We start from the raw sequence: 25,187 nt of genomic DNA, 5'->3' as shown, positions 1-25,187 counted from the left end.
AAAGAGTGTGAATGTTTCCCAGTAACGGGTTGTGGCTGGAAGGGCATCTGCTGCCTAAAACATGCAGGATAAGTTGGTGGTTCATTCCGCTGTGGTGACCCCAAATTAATAAAGGGACAAAGCCGAAAAGAAAATGAATAATTTGGAACTGTCTCTTTAATTCTCAATGCTTTAAATGTTTGTGATAAGATGTTTTAAAACATTGTTTTAAAAGCTTTTTATGCCAATTAATAGTACTTATTTAATAAAAAATACTGTAAACACTGTATTAACTAATAAAACCAATTTACTCTAGTCTTCAGGGTCACATTATCATTCAGAAGTGATTCTAATATGCTTATTTTCTGTTCAGTCTTGGTCACTTATTATTGATACTCAGTATTAATATTTTCATTCATTCATTTTTTTTTGGGCTTAGTCCCTTTATTAATCTGGGGTCGCCACAGCGGAATAAACCGCCAACTTATCCAGCATATTTTTATGCAGCGGATGCCCTTCCAGCCGCAGCAACCCATTTCTGGGAAATATTAATATATATATATTTTAATATATATAATTTAATATATATAATTCTTTTTTAGAATAAATTTTTTAGAATAAATATTTTTTTCCTGCTTAATAGTTTTGAGAAAGCTGTGACAAATTACTTTTTAAAAATTTTTAAAAATTTTTTAAACTCTAGAACAAAATATTAACGAATAACACATTTTGAATGCTACAGTTTTCACAAGCATATGAAGCAGCTCAACACTCTGATAATAATAACAACAATAATAATAATAATAATAATAATAATAATAATAATAATAATAATAATAATAATAAATGTTTTTTGATATATAAGTATCACATAACACTGAAGACCTGTGATGAACAATGCTGACAATTCATTTTTACATCACAGGAATCAAATTTAAAACCCAATAAATGAAGAGAACTCAAACCAACTGAGTACTGTAAAATCCAGTATGTTAAGGCAACTCAAACCATTTGAGGAAACCGATTGCTACAAACCATTTGAGTTAAAAAAACAAATCTGTTTGGGTTCTGTAAACTTCATTTAAGTTAAAGTAATGAGGTATGTAATTAAAAGAGTTTAAAACTCTTTTCAATTAAGTAGAATTAACTTTCAGAAAAGTTTAAATTAACTACACTCATTTCATTTGGTACAGTTGACTGTTTGGTTTTACAGTGAACATTGAATAAGACAACATTTATATTCATAACATAATATTTCACAGTTTTTACTCTATTTTTGATTTGATAATTAGCCTTGGTGAGCTTATGAAACATTAAATGATCCTTAGCATTTTGGTCACACTTTAAAATAAGGTTCATTAGTTAATGTTAATAAATGCATTGACTAACATGAACAAACAATGAACAACACATTTACTACTGTATTTATTCATGTGAGTAAATGTTAGTTAATGAAAATACAGTAGTTCATTGTTAGTTCATGTTAACTCATGGTGCATTAACTAATGTTAACAAGCATGGACTTGGATGTTAATAATGCATTAGTAAATGTTCAATTATGATTAATAAATGCTGTACAAGTGTTGTTCATGATTAGTTCATGTTAGTAAATGCATTAACTAATGAACCTTATTGTAAAGTGTTACCGCATTTTTTAAAGACATGTAGGGTATTTTAAAAAGAAATTCTGTAATTGAGTAAAGGGAAACATTGAGTTTATTGGATGTTAAACTATAGGTATGCATGAGTAGCCACACTATGGCCCCTGTCAAAGCAAGTACGCAACTCAGCGTTTTGCATTGACCGATGCACCACAGCAATCCTTTGAATAAGTGCGGCTACAGAACAGTCTACTCTTTAAACAAAAGGAGGACCATTGACATCATGCATACACACAGCGAAAAGTCAGACACACACCAGGGCCCCTGCTCCAACCAGTTCAAGTGTATTTGTTTCGGGGACAGAGGAGCTGGCATTTAAAGGATTTTGCCACCATCAACAAAAAAGGCCAACAGTCCATTTCTCTTTTGCCTCTTAACCTCTCTCTCTGCCCTCTCACTCCCTCTTTCCCCAGAGGATAAGCAAAGAGGGATTTGCCTCAGAAGCAACAAGGTGAGCCTAAAAACTTGTATGACTTTATGTATGTTTCCTTTATTTATTAATATATTCGATTTAATCCACCAATGCAGAATAAAGTTGGCAGTTATTTGATGATAAGCATGCGTATTACAGAAATGTTTACTCTATATTTTATAGTTTAGATGTCTCAGTTTTTAGGAGATTTCTCAGTTTTGACAAGTAAAAATCCACTGGAAATTTTGCAACTTTGAGTATTTGTAGTGTTTTCCTGTACAAATCTCGAAACTATTTTAAATTAAAACACATTTTACTTGAAAATCATAAGGATTATTGTTAGCTTTTGAATCTTGTTTCGTTAAAAAGAAAATGTAACTCCACAATATGAATTCATACATATTTCTTTTCTTACTGTTGTGAAAAAACAAACAAATGTGTTTTCTTACACTTTTGATACATATTCTGTCTTGTGTTAAGCACAAGTTCACTGAAATTTAATAACTTATTAGAAAACATTTGAATGTAACTTTGCTATTCATGTATATAGATCCTGACTATTGTAATTATACAGGAAATAAGGTCATGTAAGATAATAATTTTGTATTTTTTTACTTTTTACAGTGTGTTTTTAGGCTTCTTGTACAAAGAAAAATAATAACAAAACAGATAATATGTATCGGATACAAGGAAATTTATATCTTTTGTAATTGGTATTATTTTAGGGTTTTTACCTTTAATTGATAGAACAGCAGAGAGCATAAGCATGGTGGCAGATAGAGAGGGGAAGGATCAGCACCTCGAGGAGGAAATCAAACTCGTGTCGCCATGTGTCAAAGCACTAACCACTATGCCATTGGCCCAGACAAGGAAATATCTTCAATAAATAATACAAAATTATATATATATATATATATATATATATATATATATATATATATATATATATATATATATATATATATATATATATACAATTTTAATCCCTGTGCACGGTCAAATTAATTACGCTTTTGTTATGTTAGGGATGAAAACATCCACTGAATTAAGCTGCTGTAAAAAAGCATCAGATAAATAATTTTTTTTCGAATGTTTTTGCATAAATCTGTTAATCAACCTCAGTCCTGATCAAAACTACTATCTTTTTTTTTTTTTTTTTAATTACAGGATTTTAACTCGTTTATAGCCATATTCACAAATGATATCATTGTTTTGGTGAAAAAACACACAAAATGACATACTTTCAATATAAAAAGTAATTGTAGGCTGGACTCTTTTTTTTAAAATCTTTTATCACAGTCTTGGACACGTGAGGGATTAGTAACAACTTTGATGCATTGTTATATTCTCATTTTTTCTCCCTGATTTACTGTTGGTGGCTGTTTTTGCCCTATTGACTTCCATTATAACCACATTTGGTGGAGCATAAATGCTCAGTTTTTGTTTTTAGTTACTTCATGTAGTTCAGAGAGCTGAGATGCATATTTAGATTTTCTCCTCACAGACACATACTTTATTTTCTGTTACACTCCAAAGTTCTGTTACACTTTTTTTTCTTTTTTTTTTTTTTTTTGCACAGGCCTATTTAAAGGCTTAATGGTGCCAACTGATGATCAACATTAAAAACTACAAATTGTACCTCTTACCAATAGGGTAAACCACCAACAATCAAAAATGCTCGGTTATATGGTGTGATGGTTTTGTAATCAAAAAAATGTGGCCATAACGGAAGTCAATTGGGTAAAAACAGAAACCGATAGTCAATTAGAGAGGAAAAATGAAAATCAATAAAAAACATTGCATCAAAGGCAGCGTTGTTTCACATGTCCAAGACCGGGAAAAAAGGTAAGAAAAAAAATCAAGTCCACAATTGTTTTTTATTTTGAAAATATGTAATTTTGTGTGTGTGTTTTTTTTTACCAAATCAGTGACATCATTTATGAAGTTGGCAATTAAATAGTTAAAATCTTGTAATTTTCTAAGCAATTTAGAAGTTTTGATCAGGGCTGAGACTGATTAACAGATTTATGCAAAAAATATATTTATTTATCTGATGCATTTTTACAGCAGTTTAGTTTAGTGGATGTTTTCATCCCTAACATAACAAATGGTAGTATATTTGCCCAGAGTCTATTGTTGAAGGTTTTTAAGATTCAAAATTACCCTAGAGTGGATGAAAAACATCCCCAGCAGCACATAAGGGTTAAATTGAATATCTTTGATGTATTAATAGTAATGTTCAATAATGGTAAACAAACTGAATTTGGAAAAAAATAATGTAAAGTGTATACTAATATTTAGCCTTTTTTATTTAGCAGTGCATTTCTTTATGCATTTTTTTATTTAGAGGTTGTAAGTAAAACACAAAAAGTACAAAAAAGTACAAGATGTAGATTAAAAATTATAACCAACTTTTCTACTTCAAAATTCTAGTTTCAATTCAATGTGTTGCTTATCATTTCTTTGTGAAATCTATTCTTTTTTAATGCATTTTAATGCATTGTAAAGTCATTTTCAACATTAAACAGTAACAATAACGACAATTGCCACAATAGAGATAAAAAGAAACGAAAATAAATTATTAAAATCAAAAAATTGAAAATACAAAATGTATTTAGAATTTCTAAAAAAGAAAAAATATATATATAACATAAAAATAAAAGAACAATTACCTAATAATATTGATCGTAAACTTGAAATATAATTATTTTGCCATGTATGAAAACATGTACAGCGTGCCATACAATACATCTAATTTCTCTTATGTGTTTAGTGTATATTTCCTTGCTGCAAAGTCTCAGCGTGTGTCAGGATGTACAGCTTTATGGGCGGCGGTCTGTTCTGTGCCATTGTGGGCAACATCCTCATAGTGGTCTCCACGGCGACAGACTACTGGATGCAATATCGCCTGTCAGGCAGCTATGCCCACCAGGGCCTGTGGAGGTACTGCATGGCCAACAAGTGTTACATGCAGACAGCAAGCATAGGTAAGTAAATTTATTTTAAATCAGTGTTCAATTTAAAGTCAGATTTAGTGCCACTGACAACATTATTAAAATAACCGGCACCTGCATTTGAGCGTTTAGACCATTTGTTGCCTATAGATGGCAGTGGTTTGTTGTTTTTAAAGAGCTCTATGCATTGGTTTGTGCTGTCTGAGCCTTGCACAGTCGTATTCTGAACAGGTGCTTCAAAGTACCCCTTGTCTCATAAGATGGCATCTGAGATTACAGGAGCTGTACTGTGGTTCGTTCAAGGTGAATCTGCAGGGACTGTTTTTTTTTTTTTTTTTAAATTAATGGCCAGATTTACTAAATGATGTGTAAAATATGCAAGTAGAGTAAGATGGTAATTATGTATGTAAATATATATATATATATATATATATATATATATATATATATATATATATATATATATATATATATATATATATATATATATATATATATATATACATAACTGCAAGCTTCACTAAATTTTGCACCATTTGCTTGATATATATATATATATATATATATATATATATATATATATATATATATATATATATAAATCAAGCAAATGGTGCAAAATTTAGTGAAGCTTGCAGTTTCGCTTCTCACATTCAGCAAGAGCCCACTTAAAGTAGATATGTATTTAATTGATCACAGAATTTCAAAGTGTTTTAAAGAATTAGTTCATCTGAAAATTAAAGTTTTGTTATTAGTGCTCACCCTCAAGTTGTTCCAACCCCTGAGACCTTTATTCATCTTCAAAACACAAATTACGATATTTTAGATGAAATTTAAAGAGCTCCCTCATCCTCCATAGACAGCAACGTTCCTGAGATGTTCAAAGTCCAGAACAGGCAAAAGACATTGTCAAAACGTTCTTTGTGATGCTCCAAGAACATTTTTGTGCACCAAAATACCTCAGTAAAAACAACTTTGTTTGAAAATAGCTATGTAAACTTGCAGTTTCGCAACTCGCATTCAGCCAGAGCCCACCTTAAGTATGTCACGGTCGGTGAGGGGAAAAAGGAGCGAAGACTCAAGTGCAAAGAAATAATGGGTATTTATTAATAATAAAATAAAAATAAAAGGCAAAACAAAACTACCCCGAGGGGGAAAACATTAACAAAACACACAAACTTGGCTGGGCTGACAAGACAAGACTGGAGCAGGAACACAGAGGGAGTGTAGACAACGAACTGGCACAGGACTCAAAACATGAGGGGATTTTAAAGCAAAAAGTAAATTGACACAAACAGGTGAACATGACAAACTGATAAGGAGTTAACAAGGAGGGTGGGACTAGACAAAAGACGGGAGAGCGCATGACACAGAGAGACAATAGGTGCGTTCGACAAGAAGCTCAGCTGCAGCCGGTGATCAACGAGAGCGCAGGCGGGGGCGGAGTTGAAAACGGAGGCGTCAAGACGGACAGCTGGACACTTCGGGACTCAAAGTTGCTGCAGTCATGATGACCGATCACATGGCGTCATCATAATTTTTTAGTTAATTTTATTTATAACAACAAAACATTTACAAATAAAACAGAATACAGTCTCTATAGTTCCTTTTTAAACAACAAGGGAGAATTATGAATAAAATATAGAACAAATGCATAAGAGAAATAAGAGGAAATGAGAGGTTAATATAAACATAAAAATGAACAGGTCTATAAAATAAAGCAATAAGCACAAATTCTTGGAGTTAAACATCAATCTCTAGGCTAATACTTCTTATTTGAATATGCTAAAAAAGGGTTTACATATATGTACATTTATAGACAGGCTATAAAAATTTCCAATGTAAAAAGCAAAACAAGGTGTTTTGATTAGGTCTTAATAAATGAGATTATTTTGGATATTGAAAGCATTTAAAAAAAAGCATTTTAATCCAAAAAGATTGTATTGAAAAGAACAAAAGGTAAAATAAGTGAGCTATGTAGAAGTTTCCCAGAAAGAGCAGGTAGCCTTTAAACTGCTAGACAGGACATAAAATATATATTTATATTATAATAATAAAACCATTTTATAATTATTTAATAAAATAGTTCTTTAACTTAATTTGTTAAGAGAGCTTTAAGGTGGCAGGATAAATGATGATGATTATTTTATTTCAAGTCTGTAAGACTTATTTGAGTTCATATTTAGGTTATTCACTAAAATATACACTAAAATATATCATTTAAATCGTTCATGGAGATGAATGCAGTAAATAGTCTGTAGAAAAAAGTTAAAAATAAACCTGTGCAAACAAGCTAACCTTTTTAACCAGATTATTTAACAAAAGATGATTACTGCAGTAAAATATTTGTAGCCTTTTAATAAGCAAGATGTGTACAGGATAGAGAGGGTGTGAAAAGTGAATTGTTTGTTTTGAAACTTTTGAATCGGAATTTGTCCAATTATAAACCAGAAATACACGTGTTTGTTGTCATGTGGTGAACTCGGCCAATCGTGTAATATTGGTGTCGTCATCAGAGCTCCTGCAGTCGCTCTTCAGAAGCTGCACGGTCTGAGTTTGCCATCTGATCTCGGAGCGCTGTCGCGGTACTTTGATGCCACATGTGACAGTCACGTGGCGTCGGCTCAGCATCAATCCGGACAATATTTCTAACGAGCATGCACCGCTTTAAGACAGATTTCGATCGATCTGCGCAGCGCTGCATGAAGTCGAACGCACCTAACACAAGCCATGCGCTCACATAACACAGGACAAGAACATGCGGCCAATGAGAGAACTCATTAACCGCATGTTCATGACAAGACAAACACAACACTGAAGCACACAACAAAAGCACGTGACCACAATGTTAACACCAAGCCACGTGCTTTGACAAGAGACGCAAGACACAAGCACATGATGAATGAAAACACTCACTGTGCGCTCACACACGCAGCGTGCATGCTTCATCCCAGCACCGACCAAAACCGAAACCAACAAGACTGAGACGCTGGGAATGAAACACCACGCTGCTGACAGACGAAAACACAAACACGAGTACAAGAGCGCACGCGTCTGAGGAACGCAGAGCGTGCGCGCGGCCGCATCAAGCAGGAGCGCGCACACTCTGCGTACACCCACGACGGCGCGTGCGCACACAGAGACAGAAACAGGACCAGACATGGGTAGTGTCCGAGCTCTGCCACCAAGCAAGAATTTACAAGACCAGAGTGGCAGAACCCTGACAAAGTAGGTATGATCACAGAATTTCAAGGTGTTTTAAAGAATTAGTTAATCTGAAAATGAAAATTCTGTTATCAATTATTCACCCTTATTTCGTTCCAATCCCCTGAGACTTTCATTCATCTCCAGAACACAAGTTAAGATATTTCAGATTAAATCAGAGAGCTCCCTCATCCTCCTAGTCCAGAACAGGCAAAAAGACATTGACAAAGCATTCCATGTGAAGCTTCAAGAACACTTTTTGCACCCAATAAATACCCAGTAAAAACAACGTTGTTTGACAATAGCTATGTTACCATTCACCTATTTTTTTTGCACAATTATCAACTATTAAATGGAACTAGCAAAACATGCATAAAGTAAAAAAATAATAATAATAATAATTCATGCAAATGGTGCAATGATTTTCATTTTTTTCTCTCTAATTTACTGTTCATAGCTATTTTTGCCCCATTGTATTCCATTATAACCGCATGTTTTTATTGCAAAACCATTACACCATATAATCATGCATTTTTGATTATTTGTGGTTTTCCCTGTTGGGAAGAAGTACACATTGTAGTTTTTACTGTTGATTATCAAAATCAAAATCAAAGAAATGGTGCAAAATTCAGAGAAGCTTGCAGTTCTGCAACTCGCATTCAGCCAGAGCACACTTAGATATTTATTTAATTCATTACCAAATTTCAAGTTGTTTTAAAGAATTAGTTCACCTTAAAACGAGTTTAAGCTATTAAATTCTCACCCCCATGTCGTTCCAATCCTCGGAGATCTTCATTCATCTCAAATACACAAGTTAAGATTTTCTAGATGAAATCAGAGAGCTCCCTCATCCTCCATAGACAGCAACGTTCCTGAGATGTTCAAAGTCCAGAACAAGCAAAAGACAATGTAAAAACATTCTCTGTGATGCTCAAAGAACACTTTTGTGCACCCCTCCAAAAACAATACCCCAGTAAAAACAACTTTAGTCATGTGATTTAGTTTTAACAGATCATGTGATAACTAAATTGGACATGATTGAATGGCATTATAGGCAAACCAGCGTGCTACATCTGTAATGTTGTTTTGGTCATACTAAAATTCTTGTGGATTTTTGGGACATAAATGCTCAATGTGCTGCAAATTGGCCTGTTCTAAACAGATATAAAAAAAAAAAAAAAATTAAAACAAAGCCCCCATCCACCCCCTTCAAAACCTTTTTCATTTACAAAAACATTTTTGTTCTAGATTAATTAACTTTTCACCTCTGCTTTGTTATTTTTAAAAACTACATAAATTTAAAAAAAGCCATCTCCTTTGCTTAGTTATACAATAACTATGAAATATGAGTTCTACAAGAATGGAAAGGCATTGCATATTGCTATAAATCCTTAGGAATTACAAAACACACAAAAAAATATGAAAAAAAAAAACTAGCAAACAAAATATTAAATCTAAATGTGTGAAAATTATGTTTGGGTTGACATCATGAATAAATACTTCCTGTGAAAAAGCCATTATCAGTCTATGTTTAGAGCGTCTAATGCCCACTTAAAAACCACTCGTCTTCACAATGTTCTCCAACATACACTTCCTTTTCCAGCATATTGACATTACTATTACATACAGTATAATACACTTTAATATAGTATTGTACAAAAACAATATAGTAATTACTCTGAAATTACTTTAGTATTTTTTTAATGTGATCATCCATTAAAACTTTATTAGCTACAGTACACTGGCTTGGTGAATCAGTGGCTAATTCATACAAACACATACCTGTACATTATTACAATATATGCCAATAAGGGTCATGTACATTATTGTGAAGTAAAATTGTAGCAAAATGTATCCATATTGTTTTGAATGAGAAAAAAAGGTATCTAGGCCATCCCTAGTTTTCAGCTGCTCTTTAGAAACAATCTCAGAAACCATACGAGAGAGGTGATGATTTGTTCATTTTTATTTCAATGAATTATTGTAAAGTTTATAAATTCTCAAAATTTATACTGTATCTCATTAGTTTTTATAACCAGAAGTTGTGCTGAGCAGCGTTGTGGCATCTTTAAAAAAATCTATTTTATTGTGATAGTTGACTGTTTCAAGATGGCGGATGATGTGGCACATCTACGACCAATAAACCAAGATTACAAAAAATGTGGCTTAGATATCGATCTGCAAAGGATATTTAACATCTAGGCGGTTTGTCTCACTGACTAAAGCTCAAAAGGTTTATCAGTAGTTCGGCAAAAAGCGTTTTTGTTTTTTTTTGTACGGCCTAAAACGCCTAAATGTACATAATCCCGCTTACTCAACACAATGTGAAGTTTATTTATAAACTAATTTCAAGAGGATGACGTGCTTAAGATTGTTTGCAGCCGGTCCCGCATTATTCAATTTATGGTTCGCAGATCAAACGATTACTAAGCCATTATAAATACCCTAGGTTCCATACAACAGCCCTCTTCGTTTTGAAGAATCCCCCCTTCCACCCCTACTCCTCCTCCTTTCCTAGATGGGTGGCATGGTTGCCCAGTGTTTAGCACTGTTGCCTCACAGCAAGAACAACACTGGTTCTAGTCCTTACTAAGCCAGCCGATGTTTCTGTGTGAAGTTTACACATTCTCCCCGTGCTCACATGGGTTTCTATAATATAATAATAATAATAACTTAAGTTAATTGACTAATCCATATAGGCACTATACATGCACCTAGTAAGTAGTTATCTCTTAAGAGCAATCACTATCTGTTCAATAGCTACTACAGCGGGGGAGTTCTCGAGATCTACCTAAGCTCAAACTCCCCTCTTGCCTTGCAAATGGTAGGGAGCCCCAGGCTCGAGGATCTTGAGCTCAGGGCTCTCTCCTGGAACAGCATGCCAAACAAGCTTTATAATCAATTATCAGCTAAGTGTGAACTCTTGAACTCATGGCAATTCTGAACTTTTTGATTTAGTAGCTAATTCATATAAATCTGTAATATCTCATTCATTCAATTTAGTACGATTTGCTTATTCCATAAAGATGTTTAGGTTTAGGGGTTTAAAATCGTTCATTTTCGTACGATTTGTACAAATTTTTATAAATTAGCGTAAAATACTTACGTTTTGTCGTGAGAGCAGGCTGGATTATTCCACAGTTACTTACCACAAAAGTAATCAATTAGACACAAAACATCGCTGAGCTACAGTACTTCACTAACTTGTTCATTAAAAAGTTAAACTTGCAAAACGAAAATCGTCTAAATGCAATCTACTCTAACCTGCATGTTATTCAGTCACAAGATGGCGCCAAACACGAACAGCTGACTAGCAGATAAATAATTACGCATGTGAATATACTGATTAATGCTCAAGATAATTCGTATTACCCCAATGAGCTTGTGTTATTAGTTTCAGCGGATGTTATCTGGGAATAATATACCATGGAATGTCTTGACAGACAAACCAAAACTAAGTACAGTATTTCAAAATATCACCTTGTTTTTTTCCATAAATGTCTGCCATAAAATAGGTTAAGACTTGTGTACCACAGTAAAAAACATTTCAGATATTTGTTGACCAGTAGATTGCAAAACGTATATTGCATGATTTATTATTAAAATCTCTCCTCCCAAAAAATACAAAAATCCTTCTGGTCAGTCAAAACAACACAAACAACAACAACAAAATACAGTAGGCCTATATATATTTTTTATTTTTTAGAGGTTTGTACTGATAAAAGCTGTAAGTAAATCTGGCCTTAAATGTAAAAAAAAAAGAAAGAAAAAAAAACAGACAAACAGTGTCAAGAGTCTTCACTGCTGTTTTGTGATCATTTTTTGTTTCTGTCCCCAGCATACTGGAATGCCACACGTGCGTTCATGATCTTATCAGGAATGGCGTGTTTTGCGGGCATCATGGCAGGCATCCTCTCGTTTGCTCACTTCTCTGCCTTTGAGAGATTCAGTCGTTCCTTCGCTGCGGGAATCATGTTCTTCATCTCCAGTAAGTCACAAACACAAGCACAATGAGTCATAGAAAGAGAATCTGATGCAATAATAGCCAAAAATCAGATATTGATGCTCCTACTCTCTTCAGTTTATATATTTAATCAATGGTTTTGCTCACACACAGCTTTCTTCGTGCTTCTGGCCATGGCGATCTACACCGGAGTAACCTTAAGCTTCCTGGGCAAGCGATTCGGAGACTGGCGCTTCTCCTGGTCCTACATACTGGGATGGGTGGCTATGCTCATGACCTTCTTTGCAGGTGACACACTTAGACAGTTATTTTACGGGAATATATGGGAACACTTAATTTTGATGGTCCATTTGAGTATTAGTGGGCTGTCTGCTTAATTTCTGTTGATACCTCTCCTTCAACAGACATTTAATTTACTATAAGAAACTTTGCAAGTACACACTAACACTAACCTAACAGTCTACTGTTAATCTAATGAGAATGACTTGGCATGTAGCTGCAATGTAACTTAAATTCAACAATTGGACCATCAAAATAGTGTGACCGAAAATATTGACCCATTGAAGATGTTCTTCAAATTTCAGAACAAAGGAAAGTTTATACGGGGTGTTAAGAGCTTTGACTTTTAGTGCTGACTATAGAGTGTCTTAGGATGTGGTTGAAATGACTTCGATGGACTTCATGATATTATTTTGTCACAAAAGTGAAACAGGGAAGTGTGTGCAAGACCTATCTTAAATTACACTCTCACATGTTCACTTTTACACTTACTAACAATACAAATATAGGTGTGCAAAGAAAAAAAATCCCGCTGCATGATTAAGCCAAATCTATTATGGCTATCATGAATAAAGTGAAATGTTACAGTGAATGAAAAGTGTGAATTATGTGCATTAATTTTAGACAAGCATGTTGCATCATATTTCTTGTTTTAGTATACTGCAACATGTGTGAATATGTGCACATTTTTCTATCTAAATTTGGTGGTATTCACACTTGTCATGCTGCTGTTGATGCAATTGTCAAATGTGGTGCATGATGCATGCTATTTCTTGCTATTTCTTCTTTTTTTAGAGCCAATCTCACTCATTTCTAATCTTATGAACACAATAGCCAATCAGAGACGTTTACATCAGTAAAATAGGGGGTTTGTTTTGTTAAAACACTCTCAGAAATATATGTCATTGGAGCACCTAAAAGGTTTATATTAATACCTCAAGAGTACACATTAGTACCTAAAAAGTACAAAAGTGTTCCTCTTAAAATTTGTAGGAACTAATATATAGTTTTGAGGTACCAATATGGACCCTTGAAATACAATTGTGTACCATTTAAAAAAGGTACCACCCCAGTGACAGCTCTCATACTTTTATTTCTGAGAGTGTATGATGTTAGACATTCATCAGTCATTATAATTTGAGTTGTTGTCATTACTATATACTGTAAAACCCAACAGTCAACTTTATCAAATTTAATGAGTGTAGTTAACTCAAAATTTACTGAAAGTTAATTCTACTCATTTGAAAAGAGTTTTGAACTCAGTGTTGAAGATGAGTTTATTAAATACCTCATTACTTCAACTTAAATGGAGTAAGTTGAAGTAATAGATTCATTTTTTATAACTCAAATGGTTTGTTGCAATCGGTTTCCTCAAATGGTTTGAGTTGCTTTAACTTATTGGGTTTTACAGTACTCAGTTGGTTTGAGTTCCCTTTATCAGGTTTTACTGTGCTCAAATTGCTTCTTTTACTCAAATAGGTTAAGTTAACAGTACTCATTTGGATTAGTTTTTGAACTTGAATGGTTTGTTGCAATTGGTCTCCTCAAAGGGATTGAGTTACCTTAACTTTTTGGGTTTTACCATTTAAATATGTACCATAAGTGAACATCATATAATCCTTGTTGGAATATTTGGAATAATAAATCCCAATGATGAGGAGCTCTCTTTATTAATTGTAGTAAATATGGTAGTTTATTATTCAATGCATTTGTTTCATTTTTAGGTTGTACTTTAAAAAACAAAAAACAACTACATATATTGAATGCTTGGCGGTTCATTCCGCTGTGGCGACCCTTGATGAATAAAAGTCAAAGGAAAATGACTGAATATTGAATGTTTACAGTTTGAAATGTGTCTTTTGCAGGCATATTCTACATGTGTGCCCACAGAATGTATGAATCCAGGAGAGTGGTGGGAAGTCGCTAATCTGAAGAAAGAAAAACTGCGAGCAGCATAATTTAGCAGATACACGATGAATGCCTTATAACATTATGCCTTTAAAGCACTGCAAAAACACACTAGCATTTCAAAAATAGCATTAACATTTTTTTTTTTTACACAAGCAAATATATTTGTATAATCCTGCACAGATAAATATACCAGTCTTCACAGATGTCTATTTCACTTTTCATAATTTTTTTCAATAAAACTCTTCATCAAATCAAACCGATTTCTGTGAAAATCTGTCTTGGGGCACTGCGATAAATTGACTGCAGAGTGCAATGTTATGTAACTGTTGTGGTTTATAAATGTCAGTCTGGCAGATGCTTTACAACTTGTAAGCATCTATTTCACCATGCGCCCGCAAGTATGAGACTTGCAGTGTCACGCTAATTACATAATCAGCGAGCGTTGCACATCCTGTGTTAAACACGAAAGATGAAAAAATAACCAAGAAGAAAAAAGTTACAGATTCAAACAGGGTGCACTTTTAGACCAGTAAATGTGTATTAACATTGGTATTTTATTTTTTGTTCATTTGTTTGCCGGATATTTACTTTATTGTGGCTCATTTTCATCATCACAGTGCTTTTAAATCTTAAAAATGTAGATTTACGAATTATTTTTTGTCCAACGGGCAATTTTTTTTTGTCATGGCTAGTCTCTTACAGACAAACATCACTAGTCTCTCTTTTTCTAACCCTATAAACTACATCATGTATGTTTGTGTGTCGATACCCTGCTGCAGTAATTCTTGTTATGCCAGTAAATATATAGTACTGTTTCACTGACATCACACCAGGGTGAGCTGATTTCTGTTTATAGGAGTGGATTTTAGATGGTCTTCTTTTCTTTAAATATCTTCTCTAAGCACAAAGGGGAAGGGAAAACGGAAACATATTTACAGAGAATGCATTCATGGGTCTGTTTCAATGCTTATTTGCATATGAGCATATTTCAATGCTCGTTCGCACATATGTAGCATATTTTAATATTCATTCACACTTAACTTATCTCACACTCAAAAATGTTTTGTGATTCAGTGTACCCATCCTAGAGTATAAAAGCTGTGGTATACTTGTTATTATTTGCTGTGAAACTTTTTCATGCAAGACAGTAAGCCATTACTTTCTTTTTTTGCTTCAGAGCTTATATCTACATCTTCATGTTAACAAGCAAACAGAGACAGGCAGTCATACACAGTCATTGAAATGTAGTAAAACACATTAATCATATTACATACAGTTACGTCCATATTTATTTGGATATTGACACAAGTCTAAGATTTTTGGCTCTATACACCAACACTATCGAGTTAAAACAAAACAAACAAGATGTGCTTTAGCTGAAGACTGTCAGCTTTAGTTTGAGTGTGTTTACATCCTGGCGAGCGCTGTAGGAATTACAACAGTTTACATATGTGCATCCCTCTTGTAAAGGGTCCAAAAGTAATCGGATAATTGGCTTCTCAGCCGTTCTATGGTCAGGTGTGTGTTATTCCCCTCATTATCCCAATTACAATGAGCAGATAAAAGGTCCAGAGTTTATTTCAAGTGTTCTATTTGCATATGGAATCTGTTACTGTCAACTCTCAAGATGAGATGAAAAGAGCTGTCGCTATCATTCAAGCAAGCAACACAGGCTCATTCTGAAAACGTAGTCCTGTGAACGTTTCTGGAGACTATGCTGCCACAGGTGTGTATGGCTGGCTGCAATTAATTTTTTTAAGGGAATGCTACAGGGCGGTATGACGGCGTTCCTTTTCGCGCTAACCAGCTGACTGCTTACCTCCGTGTGTAGGGCTTTCCCGTTGCAACCAGTTTTGTCTAGTTAGCTCGTTGTGTACATTGGCAGACTTGAGACGCAAAGAGAAGTTGACTACAATGACGACGACGATGGGGTTCGAGTCCAGGGAAGAGCGGTTCCACAAATCAGGTAAGACAAAAACAGAATCCAAAAAATAAAAAAGAACAAGTGAATAACTGGTGAGAATGTGGTAAAATCTAAAAATGTGGGGATAATCAAATGAGGGCTTTTCTTTTTCTGGACGCCTTTTGTAAACCGTCGGTTGGGTTTAGGGAAGTAATTGGGTAGCTGGGTCAATCGATAAAATTGGTTGGGTTTAGGGAAGAAGGAGGGTGGGCCAGTTGACTGGATTGGTCTGCCAGCCATTAAGTCATTCCGTCAATCAGACAGGCAGTCAGTCAGACAGAAAATCAGTCGACAGCGGCCTCTGGTGAGTTTATGCTAGAACATAGTGCGCGAATGGCACTCACAAGAGAAATTTGAGATATGAAAAAGCGCACACAGGAATATGTTTACCTCAGGACGTATTTCGCGATCTCCAAAAATGTCCAAGGGACTATGTTTTCAGAATGAGTCTGGGTTGCAAGCAAGCCATCATTAGGCTAAAAAAAAAAAAAAAACCCATCAGAAAGCTAGCAAAAGCATTAGATGTGGCCAAAACAACTGCTTTGAACATTCTTAAAAAAGAAAGAGCGCACCAGTGAGCTCAGCTACACCAAAAGAACCGGAAGACCACGAAAACAACTGCAGTGGAAAGAATTCTTTCCCTGGTAAAGAAAACACCCTTCATAACAGTTGACCAGATCAAGAACACTCTCTGGGAGGTATGTGTATGTGTGTCAGAGTCAACTATCAAGAGAAGACTACACCAGAGTGAAGGCTTTTTAGAACTCTATTCTGGCCTTCCTGTTTTTGAGAATCACCACAAGATGTAAACCATTGGTAAACCTATGGACAGATGAGATCAAGATCAACATTGGTACAGAGTGATGGGAAGAGAAGAGTATGGAGAAGGAAAGAAACTGCTCATGATCCTAAGCAGTGAAGAATGGTGGTAGTAGTGACATGGCATGGGCATGTATGGCTGTAAATGGACCTTGTATTTATCTCCCTTATATATACAGTACCTTATATATATCTCTTGTATTTATTGATGATATGAATGCTGATGAAAGCAGCAGGGTGAATTTTGAAGTGTTTCAGTCAATATTTTCTGTTTATATTAAGCAACCAAAGAGTTTTTGAAGAGAAAGAAGTGGAATGTTATGCAATGGCCAAGTCCATCACCTGAACTGAATGCGATTAAGCATGCATTTCACTTGCTGAAGACAAAACTGAAGGGAAAATGCACCAAGAATAAGCAGGAACTGATAACAATTGCTGTAGGGGCCTGGCAGAGCATCACCAGAGATGAAACCCAGAGTCTAGTACTTATCTATGTGTACCAGACTTCAGGATTGGCAACTAAGTATTAAAAAGTGAAAGTTTGATTTAAGATTATTATTCTGTCCTATTATTTTTAGACCGTTAACAAGTGGGAGGCACTTATCCAAACTGATATAATTTCTACAATGTTCACCTGATTTGGAAGTAAATAGCCTCACATTAAAGCTGACAGACTGCAGTTAAAGCCCCTCTATTCATTTAATTTCAAATTGATGGGTTTGGTGTATAAATCACGAACCATGCCAATTCCTCCACCGATTTCAATGCACTTTTGAGCTTGAGCACCAGTGGCATTGATTATTATGCTGCCATCATAAGTGCTCTATGAGGTTCCGCCACTGACAATCCCTTACTGTAGCTCTGATACAAGTCTTACTTAAGGTGAAAAGTATAAAGCCTTGCAGTGTATTTTTCTGAGGTAAATAGTCTACTGTTATTACTGAAATGTGTATATTCCATACAATGTGTGAAGCTGATTGGTTCTTGTCACTTGACTTGTGGTTCGCTTAAGGCATTCTGAAAAGTTGAGATGTTTTTAACTCATAATGTTCTAGATATGCCAGGAAAAAACAAGCATTGCGCTGCACATTTGCATTAAAATTTATGAACTTGCATGCACAAAAGGTGCAATATATGAACGTCCTCTGAAATTAACCAGAAGACCAGGCACAGTGATAGATTTTTCCCCTTTCCCCATTAAACACTTTGTGCTATTTAATGGACCAGACAAACAAACAAGAGAGAAAAACAAAGTAAAAACTCTTAAAATCTATTTACACACTCAACAACTGCAGCCTTTGGAAAGGAATTACAACTTTCTTCTTTAGTGGACAGCTGGGACCGATTTTGACCTTCCTCCGTAAGTGCTCTATGAAAAATCCCAAACAAACTTTGCTTACAGAGCTGCCTAACATCCAGTCCCATGAAGAGGTACAACACTGGGTTAATGCAGCTGTTAAAATAGGTTAAGTCTGAAACCATTCTCCATCCTAATTTTACCACCTCATTGTCTTCATTTACAAACCTGACCAGCCTTAGAAAGTGATATGGAGCCCAGCATAGGAAAAAGGCACAGACCAAAACAGCAAGAATGCGAAGAGGCCTTGATTTGCCAGAGAGTCTCGTCCTGCGGATCCCAATAGCAGCCAGTGTGTAGCAGATAAAGATGACCAGAAAGGGCAACAGGAATCCACAGATGAAACGAATGAAGTAGTACACATACTTTGCTGAATTGTTACCCTCAGCTGTTTCATTCACCTGCAAATGAAAAGTACTGTAAATACACATTCACATATTTGATTTGATTTGAGCCAACATCTTAATCCAATGTCATACTGATGTCAAATACTGACATTTATTGATCAAGTATGGCAACTCAAATCCAACATCTGATAGACGTCCGAGTGGTAACGTCCACACAACATCAAGCTGTAACATTATTAGATGTTGATATTTGGTTGATTGGATGTTGGATGTCGGCAGACAGTTTGTTGCAATTACAAAGCGCCCATGTCTTGAGGTAGTTCATTATGATGTCATTTACCTTCTGTGTGCGATTTCATTGGACAGGAATCACAAGACTGATTTTTCTAATCCCCATAGACAAGAAAAAATAAAGTCGTGACTGCAGGTTGAAGGAAAGTAGTGGAGTAAAAGTACCGATACTTTTAGGGAAAGTAAAAGTACACATTTTTGAAACTACTTAGTAAATTACAATTCCTGAGAAAAACTACTCAATTACAGTGATTTGTGTATTTGTAATTTGTTACTTTATACCATTGCTTTATACAATTGCCATTGAGTCTATTACAGTGTTGTGGAGGAATTTCAACCTTCTCATCCTTGGAGAATTGTTATAATTCAGCCACACTGGAGAGTCTTTGAGCAAGAACCTTTTTAAGGTCATGCGGCACCACAGCATCTTAATTAGATTCAGTTCAGGACTTTGACTAGGCCACTCCAAAGTCTTCATTTTGTTTTCTTTCAGCTATTTAGAAGTGGCGGGAAATTTAGATTCTTGAAATTTCTAGTGTTTCTAATCAAACACTTTTTCACACCAATGTATTTAATGATAATATGTTAGTATTTAAGACTGAAAGTAAAACAAACCTTGAAAAAGCATTGGCTGAAGTTCTTCTTATCAGGAAAGACTTGTCGGTACACAAAGTATGGTAAACTAAAGATCCCAGCCATGATCCAAACTCCCACACTGACCATACGAGCAGCACATACTGTCCGTCGTTTCCTGGTGAACACCGGACACCAGACGCAGAGCGCTCTATCCACACTGATGACAGCCAGAAGAAAAACACTGCAGAACATGTTGGCATACTTGACGAACCCATTAAACTTGCAGACAAAGAGTCCAAAAGGCCAGTGGTCAAAGAAAATATCTTTGATTAGCCAAGAGATTTGTGTCAAACAGAAGATCAGATCTGCTGCTGCGAGGTTGACCAAAAATACATTGGTGACGTTGGGCTTCATACGAAAACCAGCCACCCAGATGACCACAGAGTTCCCAGTGGTGCCGAAAAGAATGATGATGGTGAGGAAAACAGTGCTGACCTTATTCATAATGGCTTCAATGTCCACCGTCATGTTCACATGCTGGTTTGGGTCCACAAAGGGGAGGAGAGGAGTTGCGTTGGACATCGTTCTACAATCAAGACAGGTTTTCTATTTAACAATAGATCTTTCTTAATTCTGTTAATGTATAATCCAATTATGAATATTAATATGCCAAGGGCTCTCACAGGAATTTCATAAATGCTCAAGCAAATAACATTTTCAATTTCTGCATTCATTTTTTATCAGACAAACGAAATCCCTATGTAAATTGTTATAGATTTTGTGTTGTTGCTACAAAATAAATCCGAAAGGGTTGCCCAAGCTCAGTCCTGGAGGGCCGGTGTCTTGCAGATTTTAGCTCCAACTTGCCTTAACACACCTACAGTTTTTAGGAAGCCTATGCTGCGTCTCAATTCGCATACTATTAGTCCTAAATAGTATTTGAAAATAGAATTAGTATGTCCCAAATCATAGTATGTTGAAAAGAGTATGCCAAAAGTTAGAATTTTAAGTGTAGAAGCATCCATACTCTAACCGCTGATATTGTCCAAAGTACATTGCGCGTTACACGTAAATTCAATTAGAACTACAAACGCAGGTGAAAAGTGCGAATAAACTACAAACATAATGGACGCGCAAGACCAACCATCAAGTAGAGTCGCTTCAGTTAAGATGTTTGTAGTACTGTTAATCAATATCTAGCCGACTAGAAAATATTTAAGTAGTGTTTTCTGAGTTATATTTCATCTGGAACAACAACACTGAACTTATATAAAGACGTGTTTGGACATTAACGTCTCAATGCATACTTATCCATAGACCTCAGGAGATTTCTCTGCAGGAAAGATTAGTGAATGGCAGATTAACCTGCTGCTGCTTCTCCAATAAGGTATGAAATTAAATATGAAAGAAATGTGGATGATTGACAAGGCTACACAACGATCTGTTAAGGAGGAAGTAGTATGTTCCAAAGCTTGCATACTCTTCTGTAACACACTCAAAAGTATATCTTTTCCTTGACAAAAAAGGTAACACTTTACAATAAGGTTCATTAGATAATGCATTTACTAACATGAACTAATCATGAAAAACACTTGTACAGCATTTTTTTTTCAAAATTGAACATTTACTAATGTATTATTAACATCCAAATCCATGCTTGTTATTATTAGTTAATGCACTATGAGTTAACATGAACTAACATTGAACAACTGTATTTTCGTTTATTAACATGTATAAATACTGTAGTAAATGTATTGTTCATTGTTTGTTCATGTTAGTAAATGCATTACTTAACATTAACTAGTGAATCTTATTGTTAAGTGTGACCACAAAAATGTACATACTTTTAGGGGCGTAGTATAAGTATGCGAATTAAGATGCAGCACTAGTAAGGGCTTGATTTAGCTAGCCCAGGTGCGTCTGATTGGAGTTGGAATTAAATTTTTCAGGACATCAGCCCTACAGAACCGAGTTTGGGCACCCCTGCAACAGTTATTTTTTTAAATTGGAAGGATTCACCTCTAGATTTTGAGCTTTTTTTTTTTTTTTTTTTAAATCAGAGATAAAAGCATTTTAAATTTGGGAAAATTAGGCACGTTTTTGTAAAGCACTTTTAAAAGTGATGTAGATAATTAGGTAACACTTTACAATAAGGTTCATTAGTTAATGCATTTACTAACATGAACTAATCATGAACAACACATGTACAGCATTTATTAACCATAATTAAACATTTAATAATGCAATATTAACATTCAAGTCCATGCTTGTAATATTGGTTAATGCACCATGAGTTAACATGAACTAACAATGAACTACTGTATTTTCATTAACTAACGTTAACTAACGCGAACAAACACAGTAATAAATGTATCATTTATTGTTTGTTAATGTTAGTAAATGCATTAATTAACATTAACTAATGAACATTTTTTGTAAAGTGTGATCGATAATTACAGAATACAACAATATCGGAGGAAAAACAATGCATCAACTGAAAACAACAAGAACAACATCAGAGAATTCTAATGAATGTAATGATTTGATTAAGTTTGAGATGGACGCTTTTCTTACCTGTAAACTGCATCAAATATTATCTTTAGTGTCAATACACTGCTGCAGTAATCCTTCTTGAACAATTAAACAGGAGCTTTGCATGAGTAAAAGGATAATGTAATGCCAGAAATAGTGGCTATTTTACTGACATCACGCCTGAGCCTGTGAGCTCATTTCTGCTTATGGGTGTATTTTAGATACATGATCATCAATAAATATCTTCTCTAAGCACGAGCGGAAGGTAAAACAGAAACACATTTATGGAAATGTATTCATGGTCTATTTGCATGTGGCACTTACCGTATCTGACAATCAAACATTGTTTTGCGATTTGTTCCCACCCTACGGTATAAATAAAAGTGATGTTCAGCTTTAACTGAAGCTTTAAAAGAGTTGTAGTGTTCACGATTATCACTCTTGACTGATGAAAATATAATATTAAATAAGTATTAAAAGTATGTTAAGTTGTTCAATAATTGTTAAAATTGCTCAACTAATCGGTCACACTTTACAATAAGGTTCATTAGTTAATGTTAATTAATGCATTTACTAACATAAACAAACAATAAACCATACATTTACCACATTTGTTCATGTTAGTTAACATTAGTTAATGTAAATACAGTAGTTCATTGTTAGTTCATGTTAACTCATGGTGCATCAACTAATGTTAACAAGCATGGACTTGGATGTTAATAATGCATGAGTAAATTTTCAATTATGATTAATAAATGCTGTACATGTGTTGTTCTTGATTAGTTCATGTTAGTAAATGCATTATCTAATGAACCTTATTGTAAAGTGTTACCAATTAATCAATATACTGGGGTGTCAGTACCCACGTAGACTGCAGGTTGAGATCCCCCTGCTGGTCTCATTAACACCACTTCCGGTGGTGTAACGCAAAGGACACTAAAAACTTTACACATAAAAAACTTTCACAAACATGTATCTAATGAAAAACACTAGATCATTGGCATTGAATGTTATCCGCTGTTTGAAGAGAATGAAAAAGCTTTATTTCAGAAACCATATTTATTTTTGTGAAAGATAATAAATTAAACATATTGGTACTGTTGAGATTTTTTACATTATACATTTTTTCTTCGCCTCTAATACAAAACCTAAGATTAGCAACGACAGTTTAAACCAGTATTTCCAGCTACTGGGTTTATAAATGAGCTCAATAGAGAAAGAACATGCAATGTTTAGCAGCCACAACTAGCTTCGAATGCATTTTCGACCACCTCTGGATCTGGTCAACAGTGGACAAGCTCAAAACCAGAGATGCCTAAAACAAGGGCCAAAGTTGACCCTTTGATTTGGCAGCCTATCCCATCTGACAAGAGAGGGAAAATGAAGCGGAGGGCTGGGGAGAAAAACTTTAAAAGAAACTGACATTCTAGCCTGATCTCACAAGAAAACAGAAGTATTTTAGATTTGGTCAGTTTTGTGGCTAAATTGTACGAATTTGTAAAAAGGAGGCATGGCATCCAACCCCACCCCCTAAACCCAGTTGTCATTGGGGAATAAGCAAATCGTACTAAATTTTCTGAATGAGATCGTACAAACTAAAACGAATCAGTTACTAAATAAAAATTTATTTGTGTTGAATTTAAAGAAAGAAATTAAAATGATTAATGTTCAGCTTAGTTTGTTTGTTTAAATTCAACACAATTAAATTGTTTACAAGCACTTAATGTAAAAAGAATTTAGTAAATCCAAGGAATCATCTTGAGTATATTTATAGTTTAGCCTATAGGAAAAAACTAGGATACAGCTGCCACATAAATATAGCTCTCTCAGGTTTTTGTCGATCCAATCACAAGTAGACAACACTAAGTACAGATGCGAATGACCAACACAATCTCATGGCAATTTGTCATTTTTTTTTATTTAGTAGCTGATTCGTTTTAGTTTGTACGATCTCATTCAGAAAATTTAGTACGATTTGATTATTCCCCAATGACAATTGGGTTTAGGGGGTGGGTTTGGATGCCATGCCTCCTTTTTACAAATGCAACACTTTTTTCAGTGTACAGAGATGTATTTAGAGCAGAATTTTGTGGTTTTAATGTATATGAAAGACAAGCAGGAATTATTATCAACCTCCACATAAACATGTGAGTCTTATGAAGTTTACTGGCATTGTATGAATCCAAAAAAATCATAGTAAGAGCTGAGTGATATGACATGATGCAAAAGTGCATTAAACACTTATATTAAGCAATTGTGCTTATTGCCTCAATATAAACATATACGTTTCTGCTGCCTCTAACATATGAGACAAATTTCACAATATACAAGTTAAACTAATAAAGGATATATTTAAACAAACCTTATGCTTCTTCAGGGTGGCACTGGATGTCTTTGTAATCCACATATCCCACATTTCACATTCTGATGAGCTTTGAACATTCTGTGGTCATGCACGGCTTCCTGCTTATCAGATCTGTCTACTCCTTCTTAAAGTGATAGTTACCCCCCAAAAGGATTTTTTTTCATCATTTACTCACCTTTCACTTGTTCCAAACCTTTATTATTTTCTTTTTTCCTATTGTACACAAAATAAGATATTTTGAAGAAAGCTTGAAACTGATGTCACTCTCTCATGTGCAAGTGAATGCAAACGGGGTGGATCAGTATGTGTGAACAGGGATGCGCAGATATACAAATCCACATTTGTTGACAGACAGCTTGGGCTACTTATGAGAATTATGGGAATAAAAATATATATAAAAAAAAATACATTTAGATCATTTACTTTAATTGTTACTATTGGAATGTGAAGAGACTTTCAACTAGCACAACAACAAAAATGGGAACACTGTATTTTGATGGTCTATTTGAAGATTAGTCTACTTAATATCTGTTGATACTGCTCCTTCAACAGACATTTAACTGACTATAAGAA

General features: G+C 34.6%; 2 protein-coding genes across 4 annotated transcripts; one reads left to right on the top strand and one right to left on the bottom strand.

The window, feature by feature from the left end:
• Positions 1 to 1,979: 1,979 nt before the first annotated feature.
• lim2.4 (lens intrinsic membrane protein 2.4) lies at positions 1,980 to 14,620 on the top strand. Of its 2 annotated transcripts, XM_087294314.1 has the most exons (6): positions 2,042 to 2,091; positions 4,826 to 5,039; positions 5,238 to 5,309; positions 12,049 to 12,198; positions 12,328 to 12,462; positions 14,319 to 14,620. In XM_087294314.1, exons 2-6 carry the CDS (start codon positions 4,865 to 4,867, stop codon positions 14,378 to 14,380), a joined length of 594 nt encoding a protein of 197 aa, XP_087150440.1. In that variant the 5' UTR covers positions 2,042 to 2,091; positions 4,826 to 4,864; the 3' UTR covers positions 14,381 to 14,620. The 2 variants fall into 2 exon arrangements, with proteins under 2 accessions (NP_001002407.1, XP_087150440.1); NM_001002407.1 differs by lacking the exon at positions 5,238 to 5,309 and having other exon boundaries at positions 1,980 to 2,091.
• On the bottom strand, positions 14,434 to 24,746 carry si:dkey-211g8.1. 2 transcript variants are annotated; one of them, XM_087295067.1, is made up of 3 exons: positions 24,612 to 24,746; positions 19,757 to 20,303; positions 14,434 to 18,904 (listed from the first exon to the last, which is right to left on the bottom strand). In XM_087295067.1, the coding sequence occupies exons 2-3, from the start codon at positions 20,297 to 20,299 to the stop codon at positions 18,410 to 18,412; spliced, it is 1,038 nt and encodes a 345-aa protein (XP_087151193.1). In that variant the 5' UTR covers positions 20,300 to 20,303; positions 24,612 to 24,746; the 3' UTR covers positions 14,434 to 18,409. The 2 variants fall into 2 exon arrangements, with proteins under 2 accessions (XP_087151193.1, NP_001076360.1); NM_001082891.1 differs by lacking the exon at positions 24,612 to 24,746 and having other exon boundaries at positions 18,410 to 18,904; positions 19,757 to 20,299.
• Positions 24,747 to 25,187: the final 441 nt, after the last annotated feature.

This window comes from Danio rerio, chromosome 19 (assembly GCF_052040795.2).
Source record: "Danio rerio strain M-AB ecotype USA chromosome 19, GRCz13ab, whole genome shotgun sequence".
NCBI lineage: Eukaryota > Metazoa > Chordata > Actinopteri > Cypriniformes > Danionidae > Danio > Danio rerio.
Note: the sequence above shows the minus strand (reverse complement) of the source record. Positions and strands in the feature narration are given on the sequence as shown.

Coding starts and splice junctions, on each gene's coding strand:
- lim2.4 (XM_087294314.1), top strand. CDS start 4,865: ATGTACAGCTTTATGGGCGGCGGTCTGTTCTGTGCCATTGTGGGCAAC. Junction 5,310..12,048: donor TGTACTGTGGTTCGTTCAAG/GTGAATCTGCAG, acceptor TTCTGTCCCCAG/CATACTGGAATGCCACACGT. Junction 12,463..14,318: donor GCTCATGACCTTCTTTGCAG/GTGACACACTTA, acceptor TGTCTTTTGCAG/GCATATTCTACATGTGTGCC.
- si:dkey-211g8.1 (XM_087295067.1), bottom strand. CDS start 20,299: ATGTCCAACGCAACTCCTCTCCTCCCCTTTGTGGACCCAAACCAGCAT. Junction 18,905..19,756: donor TCAGCCAATGCTTTTTCAAG/GTTTGTTTTACT, acceptor TTTCATTTGCAG/GTGAATGAAACAGCTGAGGG.